The sequence below is a fragment of the Hoplias malabaricus genome, chromosome 10 (genome assembly GCF_029633855.1).
Source record: "Hoplias malabaricus isolate fHopMal1 chromosome 10, fHopMal1.hap1, whole genome shotgun sequence".
Taxonomy (NCBI): domain Eukaryota; kingdom Metazoa; phylum Chordata; class Actinopteri; order Characiformes; family Erythrinidae; genus Hoplias; species Hoplias malabaricus.
This window is the reverse complement of record NC_089809.1, coordinates 35,672,332-35,695,529: the sequence shown is the minus strand read 5'-3', so window position 1 is coordinate 35,695,529 and position 23,198 is coordinate 35,672,332. Positions and strand designations below refer to the sequence as shown.

The following is a 23,198-nucleotide window of genomic DNA, read 5'->3' as shown; positions in this document are numbered from 1 at the left end:
ACTTGCCATTTAGCATTGGGCATTAAGCATTGGGCATAGTGATTTTCAGCTCCAGTGAAACTGCACCAGAGCATCCAATTTCATGCTTTTCTATTATACTGTATAATATCTTCCGCTACATACACAAACATATTATGATACATATCCATATGAAAATCTAGCTTTGTCAAAAAATATTGTGTCAACAGGAACTGGACAGAACTGGACCGTTCTGTCCAGCCGATTAGAGACAAAATGGCCTGCACGTGTCCCCCACCACTGCAGCAAGAGACCTCCCACTTCTGTTTTTTGGAAGAACTCTGAAGGGAACCCTGCGTCGGCAGATCTGCTGATCGTGCTGTAAACAGCAGGAATGTCTTTAACAAAGCTTCTATGAGAACAAAGCCTGACTGGATGTATTTAAATTGCATCTTAATTTTCCATAATCTTCATTAATGCTGCAGTGGCCGGGCTGTGCATGCTATCGCTGGGCTTCATTGTAAGAGTGAATGAGCACTGCATGAGGAGTTTAAAATGAGACCCAGAGGAATAGGACTAATTAAAATGCGAGTAAAGCCTTGGAAATTGGAAAGAAAAAAATATATAACACAAGACTTTCCCTATAAACAACAGTGGTGAAGTGATTTTGATCACAAGCAGCAGGGCTGTGAAGAGGGGGGGGGGGTGGAGAGAAAAGGACAAGAGTGCAGGAGAGGGAAGGAGAGGATATGAGAAAAGAGAGAGGAGGACAGGTGAGGATAAAAGAGGAGGAGGGTAGAGAGGAAAGGAAAAAATAGAAATGAGGGAGAAAAAACAGGATAAGAATTGAAGAAATGATATGAAAAGCAGAAAGAAAGGAAGGGGAATGCAAGGATAGAAAAGAAAGGGAGGAGAGAAAAAGAAAGATGGAGGGAAAATACACATAACCCTGTCTGATATCTGTGTAGATCCAGAGTAATAATCAGTGGAGGATCTGGCAACCCTCTATATCACAATAGTGTTTTTTTTATTGCTACAGACAAAGACACAATGCATATCATTTTAAACAGTCACCATTACAATGAAATAAAAGCTCTAAAAGTTATGTTTTAAATGTGAAACTCACTCATTCACAAGTGCACCAAAAGAACAGGGCTTTGCATGAATGACACTACACAGGTTCTTGACGTTTAATATTTCACTGCACTGCACTACACTTAAGACATTAAAGACAATGCTTGTGATTTTAATCCAAAGCACGTTTTATAAAAGTAAGAGAATGTTTACTTACCATTTGCTAGCGCTCCGTGTCAATTTGCATCCTGGAAAAAGGTCCAGTGTTTGTATACAGCCCTAGCTTGTTAAGTAGGGAAAAAAACAAGAGTCTGAACTGGCAGAGGCATTCACTCAGTGGGTCACTGGATGAGCCACGGCCAAGAAACGACATCTGGGGGTGTTTGGATGGTGGACAGACCTCCTTTTGAAAAACATGAATGAATGAATGAATGTTGGCTCTATTCCTGCTTCATAAGATGGCAATATTGATTTACTTTAGCTGAAATTGACTCCAAATCCAGGAGACTCCGAACTGTACGAACATACGTGCTTTTTGTTTTGTTGTGGGGCGGCACGGCGCAGCAGGTAGTGTTGCAGTCACACAGCTCCAGGGACCTGGAGGTTGAGAGTTTGATTCCCGCTCCGGGTGACTGTCTGTGAAGAGTTTGGTGTGTTCTCCCTGTGTCCGCGTGGGTTTCCTCCGGGTGACTGTCTGTGAGGAGTTTGGTGTGTTCTCCCTGTGTCCACGTGGGTTTCCTCCGGGTGACTGTCTGTGAGGAGTGTGGTGTGTTCTCCCTGTGTCTGCGTGGGCTTTCTCCGGGTGACTGTCTGTGAGGAGTATGGTGTGTTCTCCCTGTGTCCGCGTGGGTTTCCTCCGGGTGACTGTCTGTGAGGAGTGTGGTGTGTTCTCCCTGTGTCTGCATGGGCTTTCTCCGGGTGACTGTCTGTGAGGAGTATGGTGTGTTCTCCCTGTGTCCGCGTGGGTTTCCTCCGGGTGACTGTCTGTGAGGAGTTGGTGTGTTCTCCCAGTGTCCGTGTGGGTTTCCTCCGGGTGCTCCAGTTTCCTCCCACAGTCCAAAAACACACTTTGGTAGATGGATTGGTGACTTGAAAGTGTCCGTAGGGGTGTGTGTGTGTGTGTGTGTTGCCCTGTGAAAGGGCGTGTTCCTGCCTTGCGTCCAATGATTCCAGGTAGGCTCTGGACCCACAGCGACCCTGAATTGGATAAGGGTTACAGATAATGAATGAATGAATGTTTTGTTGTGATTTTGTTTGTCCTTTGACGTTCTGTGTCCTTGTCAATGCTTTGGGTTATTGGGAAGCCCTTTATAAATAAAACGTAAACAGACCAAAAGTTATAGAAACCTAAACAACTGATGTTACAAATGAGTTTCTATGAAAACTCAAACCCCAGCTACTAACACGCTACGGTCTGTTTCTTACTCAAACACACTTCCACCTTAAAAGACGCCGAGCTTCTGAATTAACACAAACAAGGGGAGTTTGGTTTGCTGTGAACAGTAGTTCTCCAGAATCGTCCACATTGTCTTTAAACAGCATTGATTAAGTTCCTTAAAAGTGAATTATTCCATGGCTGAGTGGTCTTCAGACATAACAATGGAACATAGTTCTATCTCCCAGCTCCACTAGAAAGTATTTAATGCACATCAAGACCCTCCCAGTCCCTTTTAAAGACCCCGATCAAACTGCATATTTGAAGACTCCATCCATAGACAGCATTACAGTTCTAACCAACACAAGGTCTTTAATCGTAAAGCTTTAATCCAACTAAAGCCAAGGCCTACTTCCAGACAGCCCCAGAGCAGCTGTTATGAATGACTACATTGATATGAGTTATATCAATTATAACGTCATGACACAATCATCATTAAACATGGAACACTTCAATCCGTCGTCTTCCTCCGTCTGTGTGAGGCGGTAACAGGAAAGAAATGTTCCTCTGTTCTTCTGCAGACTGCTGAGCAGTTAGGGAGCAGCCAGCACTGCTGGGCGCCTCATCCACAAACCAGTTACACTGCGATGAGTTGTACTGAACTACCGACAAGACGGCAGCATGAAACAGAATGCACTCAAAAACGTACTGTTTTGCATCCCCAGACAGCTGCAAGCCTTCCAGTAATCACTTTACAATGGAGCAAGGCCATTAAGAAAGAGAGAGAGAGAGAGAGCACGAGAGAGAGAACACTAACCAATCACAGAAGTTACAGCAGGATTGCTTAGAAGCTTAAACCAGGGGCGAAAGTTTAGAGAACTCTCATCTATATTTATAAAACTCGTACTTCCAGCTGCACAGGAGCAGGGATGTGATAAATAAATGCTTCTTAGATGAATCACGATTCTCTCCTTAAAATTCTGAGGATCATGTCATATAACGTCTGATCAGGGTTTGTATAACAGCTCTGAATTACTCTACTTTCAAATAAATACGCACATACCCAGAGCCCTTGGGAAGTAAGATGTGTGTGGAAAAAATAATAGCAGGGTATCACTAATGCACACCATTACAGATACCCAAATGTCTTCCTTTCTGATGGAACTCGCTTTCACAACTGCTCCACATGGGCTGGAGCTTCACTTTATCAATGATACTGTGCATCCTTGCTCATGTAAATAAAGTAAAAACATATTATAAATTCATGGGGTCTCACAGGGCGGCACGGTGGCATAGCAGGTAGTGTCCAGGGACCTGGAGGTTGTGGGTTTGAGTCCTGCTCCCTGTGACTGTCTGTGAGGAGTGTGGTGTGTTCTCCCTGTGTCTGCGTGGGTTTCCTCCGGGTGACTGTCTGTGAGGAGTGTGGTGTGTTCTCCCTGTGTCTGCGTGGGTTTCCTCCGGGTGACTGTCTGTGAGGAGTGTGGTGTGTTCTCCCTGTGTCTGCGTGTGTTTCCTCTGGGGGACTGTCTGTGAGGAGTGTGGTGTGTTCTCCCTGTGTCTGCGTGGGTTTCCTCTGGGTGCTCCGGTTTCCTCTCACGGTCCAAAAACACACGTTGGTAGATGGTCTGGGCACTAAAAAGTGCTCCTAGGTGTGAGTGTGTGTTGCCCTGTGAAGGACTGGCGCCCCCTCCAAGGTGTATTCCCGCCTTGCGCCCAATGATTCCAGGTAGGCTCTGGACCCACCGCGAACCTGAACTGGATAAGCGGTTACAGACAATGAATGAATGTGGTCACACAGCCTAAATATCAAATTCCTACCCCATCTGACAAGTCATGTTATTCCAGTAAACACTGAAAAGCTGCTCTGGGCTCTCAATCACACATGACTAAATATCCAATTGCTCAAATGCTTGTGGCTTTCTGTATTATTCAGAACAGAGGTATAAAAGCAACACGACGCTGAAGATTGTGTGTTATCACAAATTACAACTCTGTTCTTCGCCTTCAGCTCATGCCTACGACGACAGATTCGCGCTCCATCTTCAACAGTTACATGCACTCTTGTAAATTGAGTGAAGTAGCGGAACGAAACCATTGGGATTTTGTACTGTTTATTATTTGGGTTGTGAGTTTGTGAATGTGTTCTGTTGTACAAAGTGTAAATTCAGTGTAAGAAATCAGATTAACAAATATTTACAGTACATTTCAGGGTTAAATTCAGGGAGACTGGTGATGGTACCAGCGTATCGTAGCTCTGCACCATGCGTTTAAACAGCAGTGTGGGGAGAATATCGTAAAGGAACAAAACACCCGGGGCTCTTCATTTTGAGACTCAGGGACTGGCTCAATGCAAATGAAAGAGGGAAAGCAGGAAAACAGATCAACATTGCTCATGTTCCAGTGATGCTTGGCTAACTGTTGCAAACATCTGGAACATTTCAATACAATGTAGCAAATATGTAGCCATTTTCCCATCTGTGCATTGTTCAAGGCTTTAAACATTTCTCTAAACTCCCCCTGCTTTAGAAGATTATTAAAAGGTAGAGTGTGAACTATCACCTTTCATGAAGAGCGCAAGAAAGACTCGGAGAAAAGTCCAGCTTTACTGCTCTGGATTTACTGCGGAAAAGCCCAACAAGCCTACGCTTTACGAGATAAAGAATGCACTTAACACAGAAAATGACACTCAAAGTATTCTAGCTACTTTAAATTACAACTCAAAATAACACGTTAGCAAGAGTAGATTCACACGAATCTTGACCTCTCCAAGTCTTCGGGCAAATGTGCAACACATTCACAAACATACAATTTTTTTCGAATCTAAAAAAAATAAAACAAAAAGAACTTAAAAACAAAACAAAACAAACTAAATCCTTTTGGCATTTTGAAATTCTTAATATACAATATATTAAATCTTCCCTCAACTGTGCAAATAAACAGCAATTTGCACAATAAATAAAGGTGATGAATCAGCAGGTACAGAGAAAATTATATATTTATATATATATGTTTATATATCTCATCTATACAAAATAGATACTAAAATAAGGAGCAGTGAGCACAAAGGGCCTCTCCCAGGTTTATATTATAGTCAGTAGACAGAAATCATAGGTTGTACTCAGACTGGATCCTGCTTATCAAATGCTGTTGAGTTTGTTGTATTTGATATAAATAGCACCTTCACCATGAAAAACCCCTGTTGTCAGAGCTGGCAAACGCTGTTACTTTGTGTGGTTGATTGTCGTTTCGTTGAGGGGGGAATGGGAGCAGCCTTGGTGAAAGAATTGAAAACTGCTGCTGGCGGAAGGGTGAAGCTGACCTTTTGCTTGGAGACATTTGAAGGCAGATTTGAGAGTCGTGTCAAAGGGAGGACAGACAGCAGAACCTGAAAGGCAGAGGTATGAAAAGATCCTCTTTGTAGAGAGTGTCTTATTGGGTGAGTACCTTTGAGTCAAGGTGGCTGGAAGGGTTAATGGGAGGGCGAGGGGGAGATAGGGGTTCTGGAATGCATCAATACAGTAGACATCTGGGCTCTCTCTCTCACACACAGACACACACACAAAAGGGGGTGGAATCAGGCTTCATAGGCTTCATGTGTTAGTATCGCTGTTTGCTGTCTGCTTATCCTCGGCGTGTTTGAACATCAGGATGGAGTTGTAGATTTTGAGGGCAGGACCCAACTTCACGCTCATGATCTTCACAATGTCCCGCTGCGTCAGCAGGAGGAACGCCTTGCCATCGATTTGCTAGAAATACGACAAACAGAACAGGGTTATTTTACAATTTCATTCAAACACATGAACAGTCAAAGTCAATATGTCCCTGTGCTCTCGTTCAGTACAAGAGGCATGTGTGTATTTATCAGGGACAGGGCTAGGAACCAGCATCCACAGAATGGTCAAGGCGCCAGAGTCGGTCCAAAAGACCACATTTTAATATATCTCCCTAGCATGGCTTACATTTGAACTATTACACCATCACACATTACAATGACAACTACTTAAGTGGCGGCACAGTGGTGCAGCAGGTAGTGTCGCGGTCACACTGCTCCAGGGGCCTGGAGGTTGTGGGTTCGTTTCCCGCTCCGGGTGACTGTCTGTGAGATAATGTTAGGTGGAATGGCGACTCAAAAGTGTCCGTAAGTGTGAGTGTGTGGGTGAATGTGTGTGTGTGTCGCCCTGTGAAGGACTGGCGCCCCCTCCAGAGTGTATTCCTGCCTTTCGCCCAATGATTCCAGGTAGGCTCTGGACCCACCGCGACCCTGAACTGGATAAGCCCTTACAGATAATGAATGAATGCACAGTCCACACGGTATTTGCAGATAAATCTTAAATCTTCGTATTTTTATATTGGCCCAGTATTGAAATTAAAGTGCCACAACATTTTATTCATTCAATCATTGTCTGTAACAATGTATCCAGTTCAGGGTCACGGTGGGTCCGGAGCCTACCTGGAATCATTGGACGCAAGGCGGGAATACACCCTGGAGGGGGCGCCAGTCCTTCACAGGGCAACACACACTCACACATTCACTCACACACTCACACCTACGGACACTTTTGAGTCGCCAATCCACCTACCAATGTGTATTTTTAGACTGTGTGAGGAAACCGGAGCACCCGGAGGAAACCCATGCAGACACAAGGAGAACACAGTCACTCGGAGCAGGACTCGAACCCACAACATCCAGGTCCCTAGAGCTGTGTGACTGCGACACTACCTGCTGCACCACCGTGCCGCCCTTACAAGATACATATATGTTTTAAGTATGTTTTTACATACTTATTTTTAATTACTGTTAATGAATTCAACAACGTCAAGCAACATCCATGCCCAAAATCCCCCCATCACTGGGCTGTAAAGCAGTGAATCTATGTTCTCTGGAGTGCTGGGGCAGCATTTAGTGTTTTTTGAGATTATTGGAGTGAAGATTTTGATCATCCAACTGCACCTTTGCACATAGTATAAAGCCTTTTCTGGATGGGTAGAGGCTATAGCAGCTGTAAAGGACACATTAAAACCCTGAATAAAGGTTGGATAAGCAGGTGTCCACAGATTTTTGCCACACAGTGTTAACGTAAATACCAGTCTTGTATGATTATGTCATGACTGTATTAAAGGTTTTTCATCTGTTTCATAGTTAAAGTGCTGCAAATATGGAATAATGCAGGGACTTCTCAAAAAGGTAAAATGTCGTTACTGGGACTGACGCACCAAGGAGTAAATAACAGGTTACTGTACTCACTGGTTAATGTTCTAACCCTGAAATTACATAATTTTCCATAACGATATGAGCAAAGGGTATCAAATCAGTTTAGTGTCTCTGGATCCTACAGTATGTAGTTGAGCTGGAGTAGATAAAATAGGCTGCAATATGAGGGAAGGCAGTTTCTTTAACATGCACAACACCCCTTGCATACTAATAGTTACTGTGGTTACTGTGCTGTTTTAATGACTTTTGATTAAAAAAAAAATATCCTTCTTTCCTCAGTTCAAACAAGCGCTGCCTTGCTCTATTATGAGACAGAAAAAAAGGCTCTATTCTCTACACTGTCCCCAAGAGATTAATGCCCTGAGTGTGAAGTGGCAAAAGGCTAGCCTGTGTCTGTTCCACTTCATTAAGTTAAGCACACTGCAGAAGACGGTGCCCCACCACCTGAAAGAGCACACCAGCATGTAGCCATCCGCGCAGCCATCCGCGCAGCATTCTGCTGAATTTTGTCTACATTGTATGCTTCAGTTCCTTGCATATACACTTCTTATGCATAAGTAGAGACATTTCCTTTAGTGAGTCCAAGTACATTATGGTGCACCCGCTTCACATGAGCTTGAAATCACCATGTCCAATGCCAAGCATAGGCTAAATATGAATAAGATCCATGGCATTGGAATGTGAAACAGTGGAACTATTCTCTGAAGATGGAGTGACCTTCTGTACACAATGTTCTCAAGGTTTAATATCATCATATCGAACCTTGACCTCTTAAAGAACTGTCTGATAATTTGTCCTGTCTCTCGTTATATAGTTCTCATCTATAATGTTTCAATGGTTCTCTAGAACCCTCTTAAACATGGTTCTCTACTGTGCTCTACAAAACACTACAGCTACAAGCTTAAGAAATCCTTTTAGGTACTAAACAGGTTTGTCCCACAACCTAGTGAGCTGCCTTAGTAGGCACTGACTACATAAGCATAAAAGGTTCGGACAGACTTCTGTCCTCATGAGACAGGGTTCGATTCCCGCTCCGGGTGACTGTCTGTGAGGAGTTGGTGTGTTGTCCCCGTGTCCGCGTGGGTTTCCTCCGGGTGCTCCAGTTTCCTCCCACAGTCCAAAAACACACGTTCGTAGGTGGATTGGTGACTCAAAAGTGTCCGTAGGTGTGAATGTGTGTGTGTGTGTTGCCCTGTGAAGGGCTGGCGCCCCCTCCAGGGTGTATTCCCGCCTTGCGCCCAATGATTCCAGGTAGGCTCTGGACCCACCGCGACCCTGAACTGGATAAGGGTTACAGATAATGAATGAATGAATGATTAATTGTTGTTTTGCTCTGTAAGAAGAGCGAAATAGATGGGAGTTGCATCATGGAATTGTCTTCTCGGCCGAGGAACGGTTAGACACTGCCTTAAAATCTGTCCAGATTAAGGTATCTCATTAGGCAGCATATTTTAAATATCTAAGATTGGGGACAGCCTACATGTGGGGAGCGCTGACGCTTATGTAAATGCTCTCTATGTAGAGAGCCCACTAGGTTTTGGGACAGACCCGTTTTGTCATGAAAGCCTTATGAAATGGGTGGAGGCCGTTATAACTAACTTTATTAACACCCTTGATGAAGTTGGATGAATTGATGCCTAGAAACTTACAGAAGTACAGTGTAGTATTTACCAAGTTAAGATTTTAAAGGAAAAATAATCTCCACTCTGCAGAAGAGACCTCAACGCTACCCCTGTTCCCCTCAGGCCTATAAGAGTGAACACAATGGAAAGTTTAAGTCGTGTTACTTTAGCTTACCTCCTCTCTAAACTGTTTGGCTTGTTCCTCGCAACCTGGCAGTGAGTGGATGAAGTCGGCGACCTAGACAAAACAGAACACCCAAACAGAAAATGGTTTAGTCTGACGTATTTCAAAACCATTGGAGGTGTTTTCAAAGGAGACACACTTATTTAAAAAGATGGGTCGAGCTGAATGTGTCACAAATGAGTCAGATTGAAGGTGTCATTCAAGTGATTATGAAAAGGAGCAATATTTTCTTTGCCATTCAAACATAAGTGGCAAAAGATGTTGAAGGCTAAAGCTTCCAAACCATTTCTAATTACGGGCTGAAGGACTTTTGACGCCCTGAAATACAAGCAGACATACGTCATTCACTGCATTAGACAAAACATAAAATTCAGTGCATTGAATACTAGGCCATGCTTAAAACTTTATTTCACATTCTTCATCTCAGAGCAACAGAAGAGAAAAGTGAAAATAAAGAGAACATTTCAAAATCTCAGCAGGGATGAATATGGGAAGAAAGTGAGAGAGACAGAGAGAGAGAGAGAGAGAGAGAATATAACAGACTGGAAAACAAGTACAAATTGTGTGATTGCTGTGAAGCTGAAGAATCATTTTATAATTAAATGAACGTTTCTCATATTCTTTATCAGTAAACACCCATTGAAACAAAGCAACAGCCTTGTACCTTGGTTTTTTTTAACAATCTGGAGTATGTTTAATTTAGCATGTCTTTTCTCTTCATACACAGTACATCGGTGATTTTAAGCATCCTCTAATTGTACCTGGGTGTGTTCATTATAGCAACTTTAGTGCTCATATCCCCCCTTAAGGTGAATCTTTCAGCTAAACATGAATGAGTGATTAGATTGTTAGCCAGATCCATAAAGTGCTTCCCGTCTATAAATCTCCAGCAAGCAGACTACAGAGGACGAACCACCAGAACTTTCAAAAGAATCGTTAAATATAGTGCTAAAACTTTCCTCGACCTTGACAGATCAGATATGAGTGAAATCTATAAAAGACCAAATATATATAATTTAAGGGCTTTGAGGAAAAGTATGTTCCACTTAATTTTTGGCAAACGTGGTCTGTTCAAGTCCAGTAGCCCAACAGATCAATAAGATTCCCAGTCCAGCACAGTTCTGCCTCAGGCCCTAATCCATCCCTCTGTATGGACTTGAACAAGCTCTGCAAAATATATTAGCTCACTGGGGCTAAGCGGCCTGTGTAAACCAGGCCTGGCCACTCCTGACCAAGACCTTACGGCAATAATTGGTAAGGGAATAACACAAATTAAAGCCAATGTTCAAAGGTGTTAACAATACAGGGGTCCTCCGGCAGAGTTGGTAACAAGACCGCGGAGGCCAGTAGCATGTTGCTCAGCCACCAGAGCCTCAAGCATAGCAGGAAGAGCCAGAAAGCCCTGGCTTGATGCCCGCTTCTCTCTCTCTCACTCTGAAGCTGAGCTGGAGCATTTAAGATCATTCAACCACACACACATCAGCTAAACAAAATAAATTGACTAAGACAATGTGAATGAAAGTCGTTTCTGAGTGAATAAGTTTAAACAATCAGTTCAACAGAAGAATAACTGCCATGTAAACACCTGTGTATTATTATATTTTGAATCGGAAACTGAGTACATTCTGCACATGTGCACTGGCATCAAAACAGCGGGTTGTGAGTAATAGTTAATCTGTATATCTGAAGTACGTGCCTGCAACAAATTTAAAGTAATTAAAACCACAAGCACGTAACCGCTGCTCATTCAACTATGAAGCTGAATCCCAAGTGACTCTGTACATTCTAAGTAGTGCATTACGATCTCAGAAAAACTGTCACTGTGATGTGACCTTCAATGCTACATCTTAGTACTATTCATTTGGGGACATAGTAAAACAGATATATTTAATTCATATTTTTATAGTGAATTGATTTCATAAATTCAATTTCAACTTAATTTCCATTAACACCATTTATATTTGGAAAAAGGCACAAATATTCAACATTTCTTGTGCAAAAAAGAATGCAATGTACCTTTAAAGTACACAGTTGGAGTTATTGATACTTTTACGTCTGTTAATTTTAAATAAACAACATTATGCTTGAATAGGACATTCTTTAATTCCTAATAATGTACGTAATTTATTTAATTATGGCTTCTACACACAAAGTTTTATGTAGGAAGTAGGCAGTGATCTGATTTAGACACATTTCTAATTTGTTCTCGCAGCTGGAAATGTTCTGCATGCTTTAGGCATGGGACGGCACCTGTGCAGTGCATGCAGGTTATTTAGTTTCTTTATTCACATGTGCGCTTCACCAGACTTTGTACTAGGGAGCTAACAGGATAAAGTCCAGGTAATGTTGGTGTCTGGAAAAATGTTGAGGACATTTTGCGTTCACACATATGGCTACTCTGGGTAACAGAACATTTCTGAATTACCATGCATGTGTGAAAAGTGCTTGACTATCATGGAGAACACCACGATAACTGTTGAGATGGATGTGTTCTGTTGACATTTGGTGCAACAAACTTCCCGGATTCCTCTTCAGAATGATGAAATTCTAGGGTTATTTTAGCAGGAGAAGTACAATAAAAGTCTGCCCATTAATAACTGTGAGGGATATTATGATGTAGCACTAGCAGTGAGGGCTGGGCTGGCTGTGATAATGAAGATGTATGTGCTGCTTGCTAATGAACCTTGATGGCGTTTGGAGCTCATCTGTGAAAATCTCTATTGGAGAGATTTCATTAAGATTCAGTACAACAGTGAGGCAGAAGGAGACAAAGAGAGAGTAATCAAGGGTAACTAACCTACTGTACGGACACTGGCGACTGCAGCCTGACCACTGGAGAAAGTGATGCAAATCTGCCTCAAAGAGAAGCTTTAAATTCCAAAGAAGTGCTCTTGAAAGATGCTTTTTCTTCACAAATAACATTACTTTGGCCTGAATAGTTAGAGATATCAGCAATAGGCTACTTCATAGGCCAGATCCATTAGCTGCTTCATTGACTGCTGCCAAATGGCCTTGAAGTGTTTAGGCAATTTCAGAAACTAAAATTAACCTCCTGCAAAAAGCTGACAACACCATCAAAGTGGAGGTATGCGCGTTCTCCCAGAAAATACTAAGGACGTCAGCAGGCGTATGTTGAGCTGAAAAGAGTATTGCAGAGACCTTTCAGCCAAATTGACAAAAAAGGAGGAGAGAGGGGGGAAGAAAAAAAAAAAAAAAAAAAAAAAAAGAAAATTGTTTACTCCAATTAAAGCTGGAGGCTGCTGCATGGATGTGATCATAGACATAAATCTGAGTGCTTTCAGCCTGCCTGCATTTAAAGGCAACGTCCACAATTTTAATCAAAAGACACATTTTATGAAATTCAGAGGATATTTCCTCACCACTTGCTAGCTGTCCAGTCTGATTGTGTGCCCGAAACTGGTCTAATATGTTTACAAAGCTGTGTTTAATGGCTAAAAACAAAGGGTCTCAGTCTGATATGCCAGGCTTTCTCTTTCTCTGCTCACTGTACAGAAAAGGCATCTGTAGTTTTTAGACAGTGGAGAGAATTAAAAACTTAAAAGCATGAACTGAGATGAGGATATTGCTCTATTCCTGCTCCATAGGTGGGTAATATTGACTTACCTTTGCTGTTTCGAATTACTTACGCTAGAACTTACTCTAAATTCTGGAGATCGCTAACTGTATGAAAATAAACACAAACTGAAAATGCTGCAAAGCTAAACTCTAGTTACAAATGAGTCTTTGTGGTAATTCAAAATGTGAATAAAAGCTTACAGACAAGTTAAATTTCAGCTATGTACAAACCAAGCACAAATAATTTATGCATCTTTTTTCCCCCAGGTTAAGAAATTTGATCTTAAACAAACAGCATTAATGATTTAAAATGAGAAAACTCAGATCTGCACAACTGCAGAATCCCATCACTTCAAGGTTCTGCTAAAGCTGTAGCCTTCTTTACTTCACACGAAAAGACAGGTTTACCGGTTTCGATAGGCTACTAACCACTAATTAATTCATTTACAGAACTGCCAGTTCTCAACAGTTTTGGTGTGACACTCATGGGTCCTTCCTCAAGCTCCCACATTGTGCAAAGCCATCTCAGTCCTACCAACCCACATAATCAAAATAAAGAATGCATTGTGAACATTCTCTCTTCTTTCTACACAACTTAAAATGGGCCATCATTACAGCATACAGAGATATCGACTATGTCCAGAATGGCTGGCTGCTTTTTATATCTCACTTTTACAATCAGAGTGCCTGAGCTATAAGGAGTGAAGCTCAGTGGTGGTCCAGTCACCTTACCTACACTGGAAAGCCTGCTGTCAGTAGAGAAGTCATAACGAAAAAGGTTTTACTTCATGTTGTTTTTGACTTTCAGCTTGAAGGAAAACATCAGATGCATATGGGAAATCAGCAGGATGTGTCTGAACATATGCTCATGCTCAGTGAATCCCCACTACACCTATGTTTCTCTCTGGAATGTCCTTAACATTTTTCCTCTGCTCTAGCTGCGTTCCCTTGTCTGATTTAGTTTTCCATCTAAAACATAAAAACGCTTCCAAAACTGCTGTGGAGAGTGCGTGGCAACTTTACATAAAACCCAAAGTGGTCCCAAATGCTGCCTTTCACTGAATATTACCATCACCCCACACTGCAGTTTTGCTCAGGAGCTTAGCTCCTGCTGTGCTAAGCAGAGGGAGAAGATTCCTTTTCTTAAAGATCTGAACATGTACAGCTTAGACCCTCAGATGTCTATTCCTCATCCTCACAACTACATATATATCACTTTCACTGCAGTTAGGAAATCATTTACAGAAGCTACCGAATTAAGAAAGTCAGAAGATTATAATTTGAATAATAAGCTTGCATTTAAGGGGTTAAAACATAAACTTAACACATGGCAATGTCAACAATGTACATAATACATAGCCAGCAGAAGTGAGAAAGCCCTGAACTGAGATATTTGTGAGGTGAAGTCAGGAATTAGACTATTAAAAGAGACGTTAAACAACCTCAGTTAATCAGGAGAGGTTAAACCTTTTAAAGTCATATAACAATAAGGTGCACTGTACTGTATTATTTGAGATGGGACCTAGGGCACTGCACAACACAACAGACTGAAACAAATAAAGGGCTCTTTATGAAAATCTGTTTTTACTACACAAATATAAACTTAAAACAAGTTTTCAAAGTTATAAAAACTTGTTATAAAGACTTCAGCCTTTCCTTTTAAACAGCCCCTTTCTGGTTACCTTTAAATGCAGGGCATAAAATAAGCAACTCTCATAATTAAACATGCAGACAAGTGGCTAGTGTGTTAGCTCATGACAAGCATTGTGCAAAGAATAACACGCATCTCCAAAATAGTCATTTTTACTATTTCAAAGGAAGTCAATGTAAAAGATTTACTTCAAGCATTTTTAAGCATTTCTATTGGTCTTTTCATCATGAAATTTTCAAAGTGAAGGAAAGCTGCTATAGAGAGATGCTTTTCTTTGGACAGCGATGTTATGCAATTATCATTCATTTTAAAACACACAGCACTGTTCCTTCACTTCCACCACCACCAACTGTCCTAGAAATCAAACCAGCAACCATCCAGACCCAAGCACATTTCTCTTACCATTAGGCCATGGCTGCCCCTTAAGGTCTAAGACAGCACATTTATCATATAAAAAATTCAGCTATAACATAAAATACTACAGATTCTAAAATATTCAACAGGGATATGACTTTAAAAATAACTGTAGCAAGAAGGGCTTCTTATGTAACGCCAAAGAAGAACTCTTTTTGGTTCTCTGCAAACAGTGATGTGAAGATTAATATACATATATTATAGCAATATATCATTATCACTCATGTTATTAACTGTGCTGAACCTGAAGCTACATCCCTACTTCCATTCGCCATTCTGTCTTAAATAGTGCCTCTGTACGTTCTCCACAGTGTAACAGAACTATACACATCACTACAAAACTCCTGTTAATTAATGGATGAAGGAAATGTCTTTACACGGCACAGAACTTGAGGTACTTTTAAAGCCTTGATGCAAAATCCTCTGTAAAGAATAAACATCCATAAAAATGCAACAAATCCTGAACAAAACAAGTGCCAATTTTTTTTGATGAATTACTGATTTTCCTGAATTCTCTATGACTCCTATTCTCTCGGTATGGCCGGTCAGCGACAGGCTGTTGTTTACCTTGTGTAAACACAGTGAGATGTGCTCAGAACCTGATGTTGGGGAGGCCCTAGTGTTTACCCAGCTTCTGTTTCAACACGTGCTTTCTGTTTATCACCCCTGGCCTGTTCATAGTCTCAGCCAAAGATTCTGCTCTATATCGGGTTACTATGGCAAAGAATCTCCATCCAATCATGCTCTGTAACTCTGGCCTTATGTTAGCAGGAGAGCAGGACTGACAGGAGGTGGATGAGATTTACAGCAAGATCTATTGTGTTAAAAGTCCTCTGCGTCTCCCTTGTTTACCACGAAAGCTGAATGTCATCTGGATATCAGCCGGGTTCAAGGCATTCGGTGAATTTCATGATTAAAAAGTGTTGAGTTCGGGAATCACCCGAGCACTTTCCAGTAACTAATCATCATTTGCTAAATGTGGATCTGCAGGAACACCCCACGCAGACCGTCTGCTCGAGACTTCCACAACAGTGACTACAAGCCAAACATAGAACCTCTCAAAATGGAGGCTCACTACACAAAAGAGACTTGATCAGGGAAAGAACTTTCTCTGAGTCTGATCCACGCTCTCAGCTTTGATTCCAAATAAATAATGTCAGAAACCAAACAGTCGGGCGCCAAATAAAACGCACGGACTTATCATTGTTAATGAAACAAGTGTAAAAAGGTAGCACTACAACATAGCTTACATATTGCTATAGGCATGTCATAGCAGATGTCATACGCCGTCGTGTCCAGCAATGCAACAGTGTCAGGTTACCGGTTCTGGGATTTGTTGCCAGATGCTGCAATGTTTGATGTCATGATAGCTTATTTTATGCTGGCCATCTGGACCTCACTGCGACAAACACGCTTAACTCTGCTGAGGGGAATTAAGGTAGAAAAAAGCAGGGAGACATGCTCTACAACAAGTGGTTGACAGGCCGTGGGAATCCTGATTAAGAATGCTGGATCTGGTCTTGGGCTTGAAAAAAAAAAACCAACAGGAGCAGATATATCATTTAATCTATACTACACTAAATCTGTAGCAGCTTTGAGACAAAGACAAAAAGACATACACGGATTAGTTCCAACAGTGACGATATGTTTTATGGACATTGAGAATGAAGCCAAACGAGTTAGAGCGCCTAATATTCAGGCGCTGCTGTTGTTTCTTATTCAAAAAGCCTGTGGTCCTGCTGATCCTGGAAGGGGGCTTTAATTATGCAGACATGCAGCTTGTTGTGAAACTTGAAAATAAAGACCCAAAAACGTCTGTGAGGTGACAATAATTGGTGCTGTAAACATTTGAGGTGGATTTCGATACCGATTTGCCAAAAAACCTCCTAATTACCCATCAGCAGCTCACTCCAGCTTTCCCTCTGAACTCTGGGGTACAGACATGAAGAAATGAGCTCCTTCACAAGCATGAGCTCAGTTACTAATAATTTGTAGTTACATAGGTGGTTACAGAACAGGTAGTTTCAGTGAGAGCCTGGATAACAGCTATGTGATGACAGTGATATAAAAGGATGTCATTCTTGTTAATTCCTGAAATGAGATGTCAGTTGAACGAACACATGACTCATGCTTTGTTCAGTAGGAAAACTGAATGTCAGCTCAGCAAAACAACAACAAGATTATAGATTATATTTCATCACACACACACACACACACACACACAGCTATGGCCTAATGATTAGAGGTCCGGACTTTGTACTGGAAGTTTGCTGGTTCAAACCCTAGGACCGGCAGAAACGTCCATGGCTGAAGTGCCCTTGAGCAAGGCACTGAACCCCCAACCTCTCCCTGGGCCCTGGGGATGGCTGCCCACTGTTCTGGGTGTATGTGTGTGTTCACTGACACAGATGGGTTAAATGCAGAAGACACATTTCTAAAATACAACTGCAAAAAAGAATACTGTGGGGTTAAACAACCTTAAGAGAGGATTAGGAATCATTTGCACTTCACATATTTAACTCATATCAGATTGAGACATCACAAACAAACAAAGGCATTACTGATCTTTGGAAACAGAAAAAAATGGATGTATAGAAAGGGAAAGAAACAGCGATCATACTGATACGTTGTGGCCTGGATGTAGAGGCTGTACACTATAACATGGCCTACACTGGGGGTGCATAAACTGGGTGGTTCAGGGACTACTGAACTAATGTGATTCTACATCAAGAATGTAAAAATAATAAATAACCAGTTTTAGAATGTTTAACTGTGTGTGTAAAATGACTTATTCCTTAAATGTGTGTAGTGTAAGGGTTTTCTTACCTCGTCCACTGTCCAGTCGGCCACAAGGCTGGCCTGAACTCCAGCCACTCCGGGCAGGAGTTTACAATGCTGCTCCCAGCACAGCGGCAGGTCACGACCCGGGTGAGCAGACATGGCCGACAGGAAGACTGACTGATGGAGGGCCTGCTGGAGACTGTCCACGTTTTTCTCTGCTGCGAGAGAGAGAGAGAGAGAGAGACAGTGTCAGTGATAAAGGCCCACAAGGGGAAACATGCATCTGCTGAGCTGATGAATATAGTTCTGTAGCTGAAAGTGATTTATGGCTGCAGTGTATGTAGTATAATTAATTAACAGTGATTACATATAGGAAAAAGAAACTGCAGTTGATTCAAAATGAGAGAATCACTCTGAAGTAACTGATTATGAGCCTGAACTGTCATCAGGACGCATGGAATGAAGCTTGAACAAGAATGAGGGCAATCTATAGTGCTTTGTCTTTGCAAAAGAAATATAATATTACAAACATATAAATAAATATACATTTTAAAAAACTGTCAGAAATCTCGGCCTTGGAAATCCATTAGAACACATCTGAGCTCTTGGCTGATGTGTCTGTGTCTGTAAAGAGTAGCAAAACCTCGCCTCCAGCCATGTTAAGACAGCTTGCTGAAAGCTCAAATATAATTAGATTTTCTTTTCCCCACAGTATCAGTGTGTGGTGATTTGATTTGCTAAAATGACCCAAAAGGAAAAGCTCAATCGCATTCCATATATTGGAGGAAAAAGTTACTTTTCTGCTTCTCCATAATGATACATTAGCACTGAGTGACTGAGTGCTTGGTACATTTCGTTTAATAGCCATAAAACGTAGCTGGCATTAGCCATTTAAAATGACTGACAGAACATTAAGAGCCAAAACTGCTCTTGCAAAAAAAAAAGACAAACACTTGTTTTCATTTAATCAGCAAGACTGCGGTGCTACAACCAAGGAACTATAATGACCACAGCATTCAGAAATAGATAATTAGAGCGTGAATAATTACTATTTAAAACAGAAAGTGTTTCAAAAAAGGGCAAAACACAGCTTAATCTAATAATATCATACAGTGTCCATATCAACGCAGCAAGAATATACAACACACAAGTAGAGTTCAATTCAAAGTCAGTCCAATTCAATATATTTGTGCAGTGCTCTTTAACTGCTGTCATCACAAAACATCTTTAGAGAATAATGGGCCCTAGATCCAACTGAACAATGAGAATTATACACAGAGAATTACAGTTTTACAATAAGTATAGATTAGTGAAGACAATAGAAATTATTCTGCTGGTGGATGGCATTGTATAGATTAGTCAGTGAAAACCAGCAAAAAGCCTAACAGAATTCCATAAACATGAGAAAGAACGTAAAATACAAGAACGTAAAATATTGCAGCCACTTATCTGTCTCAGTAAGGCATACTGTAATAATAATAATAATAATAATAATAATCAACTGCTATATGCCCAAAACAGACTATTTTTTTTTCATACTATTCCCCCAATGATGCCAGACACAGCAGATTATTACTCATGGTCATGACGTCCACTGATCAGTTTGAGTTGAAATGCTCTACATCTTTCCTGTGGGGAACTTTCCAGAAACTCGGGCCAAAAGCTTCTTGTGCCAGATTGTAGCCCTCCACCAGAGCCCAGCAAGTACGAGCATGAGACTCAGGTTCAGAGACAGAGCCCTGTTTGACTCAGACTGTATTATCAAGCTCTTTGGTGACAGCATCTGTGACGACAAAGATATAGAATTGGAAAAAGAAAGGAGTAGGCATCGGTGGGACTGCAGTTTATCTAAATGGATTCTGTCAACAAAAGGCAGTGTATTCAGTGGATTCATACCGAGACTCTATAGAGATAAGAAACAGACCAGACAGTTATGAAACAAAATTAGATTAAAGTATACGTATCTGGTTCATTGAAAATTAGTTCGTAATTTGTATGAGGATGAATCATATAGTAAATTTTTTAAAAAGAATCGAGTTAGAAAAACAAGATACATGCTGAACTTCCAAATCACGATCAGGACCATTTCTATTGACCAATTCATCATAAAATACAGTAGATTTGCTTAAGTGGAGGATGTGCCATAAGCCTAATACCAACAGTAGTCCAAGCATGGACTAGAAGGGCATAAATACTCAGCCCAGCACTTGATCATGAAGGAGTGGAACCATGTTCTTTGAAATGAGACTATACCACTGAGAAGTGTTGGAGTGGTGTTTGTGATCCAAAACCGAAGTGATCTAATGTTTGTGTGTGGCTGAATACAAACAGATTCCCAAAACAGTGTTCCAATATTTAGTGCAAAGCCTTCCCAGAAATTCCTATTAAAACACTTCCTTTCAGAAGAAATGTAGGATGAGGTGGTGCCAAATAACGAGTAGTTTACCATATTACTAACACACATTACTGCCTCTCATCCCACAGATAACGACTGCATCAGTCACAATACAATAAACAGCTGCAGAAACAGGAAAATTAGTGCAGTGTGCCAGCCATTGCCAAACCAATTATCAGCCAGATCCTGCAAGACTACAAACCACTGTGACTAATGGCACACCACGCCCACTACAATTTAGTCCTGCCCTTTTTTACTGGAAATCATACTGTGTTGTTTAATTTGTTAAATAGAGATATGAAAGAAGCAGCTTTCAAAAACACCAAAGAATGTGAAGACGACTGTGCTCTAGCGTTTACTCAGCTGCTAAATTGGCCGTCTCTGAGGCTCCGAGGACATGGCTCAGGGGAGGATGCACATACACATACACACACTCACAAACACTTCACACAGACAGGTGAGAAGGAAACTTTACTGCCATTATCAGACTCACATAGGGCTGTGATAATGGAGATATCTAACGCTGTTAAAGTGCTAATGTGGTAGTGTGCTTTTAATAAATAGTTGTAAATACCATTTCTCATATATAAATAAAATGAAATAAGAAGCTGGTAAATAGAGAGGCCTATTTGGGATAGTGTAGTATGTAATATGACTGTCCTACACAATGAAGACAGGGGTTCAATTCCTGGCCTTGGCAACCACACCACATGGGTACTGTCCATGTTGCAATTAGTTTCACTTTATTTTGAATGGGAAAACGACACTCTTTCTTCACCTTCTCTTAGAGCTAAGCCCATCAGCTGCTTTTACCCGTTGCTGTAACAGAACTGGCTGTTAGTGTTCTCCTCCAAGTGTGTTGTGCTGTCCAAGAACACTGTGTCAGCAGGAAGTTCAGGAAGAAGTGATTGCCAAAGTTTCAGAGGAAGCATGTGCTTGATTTCACCCTTTCAGCTAAGGATGTGGTTTGATAAGGAAACCAACTTATTGTTTAGGAATTCGAGGGAAACTGGAGATTTCTTCATGCCCTGAATCACTTCCGAAAAAACGGATGAAGTCAGAGGTTTATATGCCTAGTAATAAATATAAGACTGTCAACTTCACCCATAATGGCAAAGAATACAAATGTAAGACTACCATCCTCAATGACAAACAGGACACACACACACACCCAGTTGAGAGCTAAAATGCCATCACACTCCGTCATCCTGTGGCTGGAGGATAGAGGCAGACACACACACACAACCTGGAAGAGAAACGCTTAAACAAAGAGCTTGGAGAGTGCATCTCTTCTTGCCTGGCTGCCTCCCATGTGAGCCCTCGCCTGGCACCTCACGAAAATATTACTGGTGAGAGGTGCTGCATTTCAAGCTGCATGAGGGAAGCTGCTCTTTCACACTGATCGCAGAGCAGTTTCTCGGCTTGTGCCTATTATACCATTGGGAGTGTTCTCACAAAAGCTGGCCGTGGAACAGTGCTGCTCTCCCCAGGCGAGGGAAGGAGCCAAGTGTCTGCCATCTTCACACAGATGAGCCTGAATGACTTCACCAGGAGTGTGTGTGTGTGTGAGAGAGAGAGATAGAGAAAAATAGAGTAGACCTTCATGTGCCAGGAGGGAAAGCTGTTATGTACAAAACAATATGACAATATACACAAAGAGATGGCTACATACAGAAGGATGAAATATGTGATAAATTAACAAGGAATAATATGCAACAGCAGAAGGAGGCAATAAAGCTTGTATTACTGCCACAGAAATGGGCAGAATAAAATGAGACGCTCTGCAGCAGCCACACACGAGTTTCTCCGTGCTCCAGTAACAAGAAAAAGGGTGTAAAAACTCCCAAAAGGTGTTCTATTGAGTGGAGGAGCACAAGCAATTAGCTTTGGGATGAAACGTAGTAGAATTCAATACCTTTAACAATGTTCTCATGGCTGAACGTCATCAAGCCTTCACATAAACATTGTTAGTACAAGATATTGCAGCCCGTGATTTAATTTCAATCACAAAGTTTGGTTTGTACTTTTCCTTGCGAGTTTTAATACAACTGCAGTAAATGGAATAATTAATTTAGTGTCTATTCTTTAAGATGTCCTGTCAAATCATGATTCACACTGTCACAACGCATTAAAACATAAATGGAAAACTGGAAGATCAAGGTGGATGTCTGAACAAATAACGGCTGTTCTAAAATGACTCTGGAGATAATAAATCAAACATGGCGCAGGCTGCACATAAACTGAACTACAGCCTATTCCAGGGAAGCAGGGAGCTGTAATGGCCTGAAGCAGGAAAACAAGCATTTTCCCACTCCATACTGCGTATGTCAGTCAAAGTGTCCCTGTTTTCTCATAGCCTTCAGCGCTCTCCAACGCTTACTGCTGCCATAGGACACACTTGCTGGGCTCTCCTACCAAACTAACACTAAAACCACACTAAACAGCCTCCACCAATCAGCAGGCAACAGAAAATAACACCTTCTAAATGTTGACAGTCATCATAATCGCCCATTAAACCTGGAATGGCTCTCTGATTTAATTGCATCATTGTCATGAATTTAATTGTTCAATGTTTGCACTGATTTATGAGCGATTGAGTGTTCAGCAGAAGGGCTGCAAGACTTTATGTAATATTTTTTCATTACATATTTAATTACACAAAATGGTAATTAGGCAATTCTAGTGAGTTTTATTGTAGCGGACTCAGCAAGCAGGTTAAAAGGTGTTTGTTCTGATCAATTAGGAGTCAGTAATTGCGTAATTTCAGCTGATTAAATCATTCAGTGCTTGCACAATATTCTAATTAATTAATAAATAAATAAGCTGTGTTTTGTTTTTAGGCTCAGAAAATCCATTAGGCCCCAATGAGCACTGATTATCTCTGAAAAACATCATCCGTCACTGATGATATACAAGTATATGTCGACACTGTCCAAAAAATACCTGGAATAACTGT

General features: G+C 41.3%; 1 protein-coding gene across 6 annotated transcripts in view; it reads right to left on the bottom strand.

Moving 5' to 3' along the window:
• Positions 1-4,507: 4,507 nt before the first annotated feature.
• The window catches only part of LOC136708418 (lethal(3)malignant brain tumor-like protein 4), a 141,323-nt gene continuing 122,632 nt past the window's right edge, over positions 4,508-23,198 (bottom strand). For all 6 annotated transcript variants that reach the window (XM_066682959.1, XM_066682958.1, XM_066682957.1 and 3 more), the window contains 3 exons: positions 17,893-18,065; positions 9,417-9,479; positions 4,508-6,153 (listed from right to left, as the gene is read on the bottom strand). In XM_066682959.1, the coding sequence (XP_066539056.1) occupies positions 5,998-6,153; positions 9,417-9,479; positions 17,893-18,065 (392 nt within the window). In that variant the 3' untranslated portion in view covers positions 4,508-5,997. The remainder of the gene's footprint in view (positions 6,154-9,416; positions 9,480-17,892; positions 18,066-23,198) is intronic.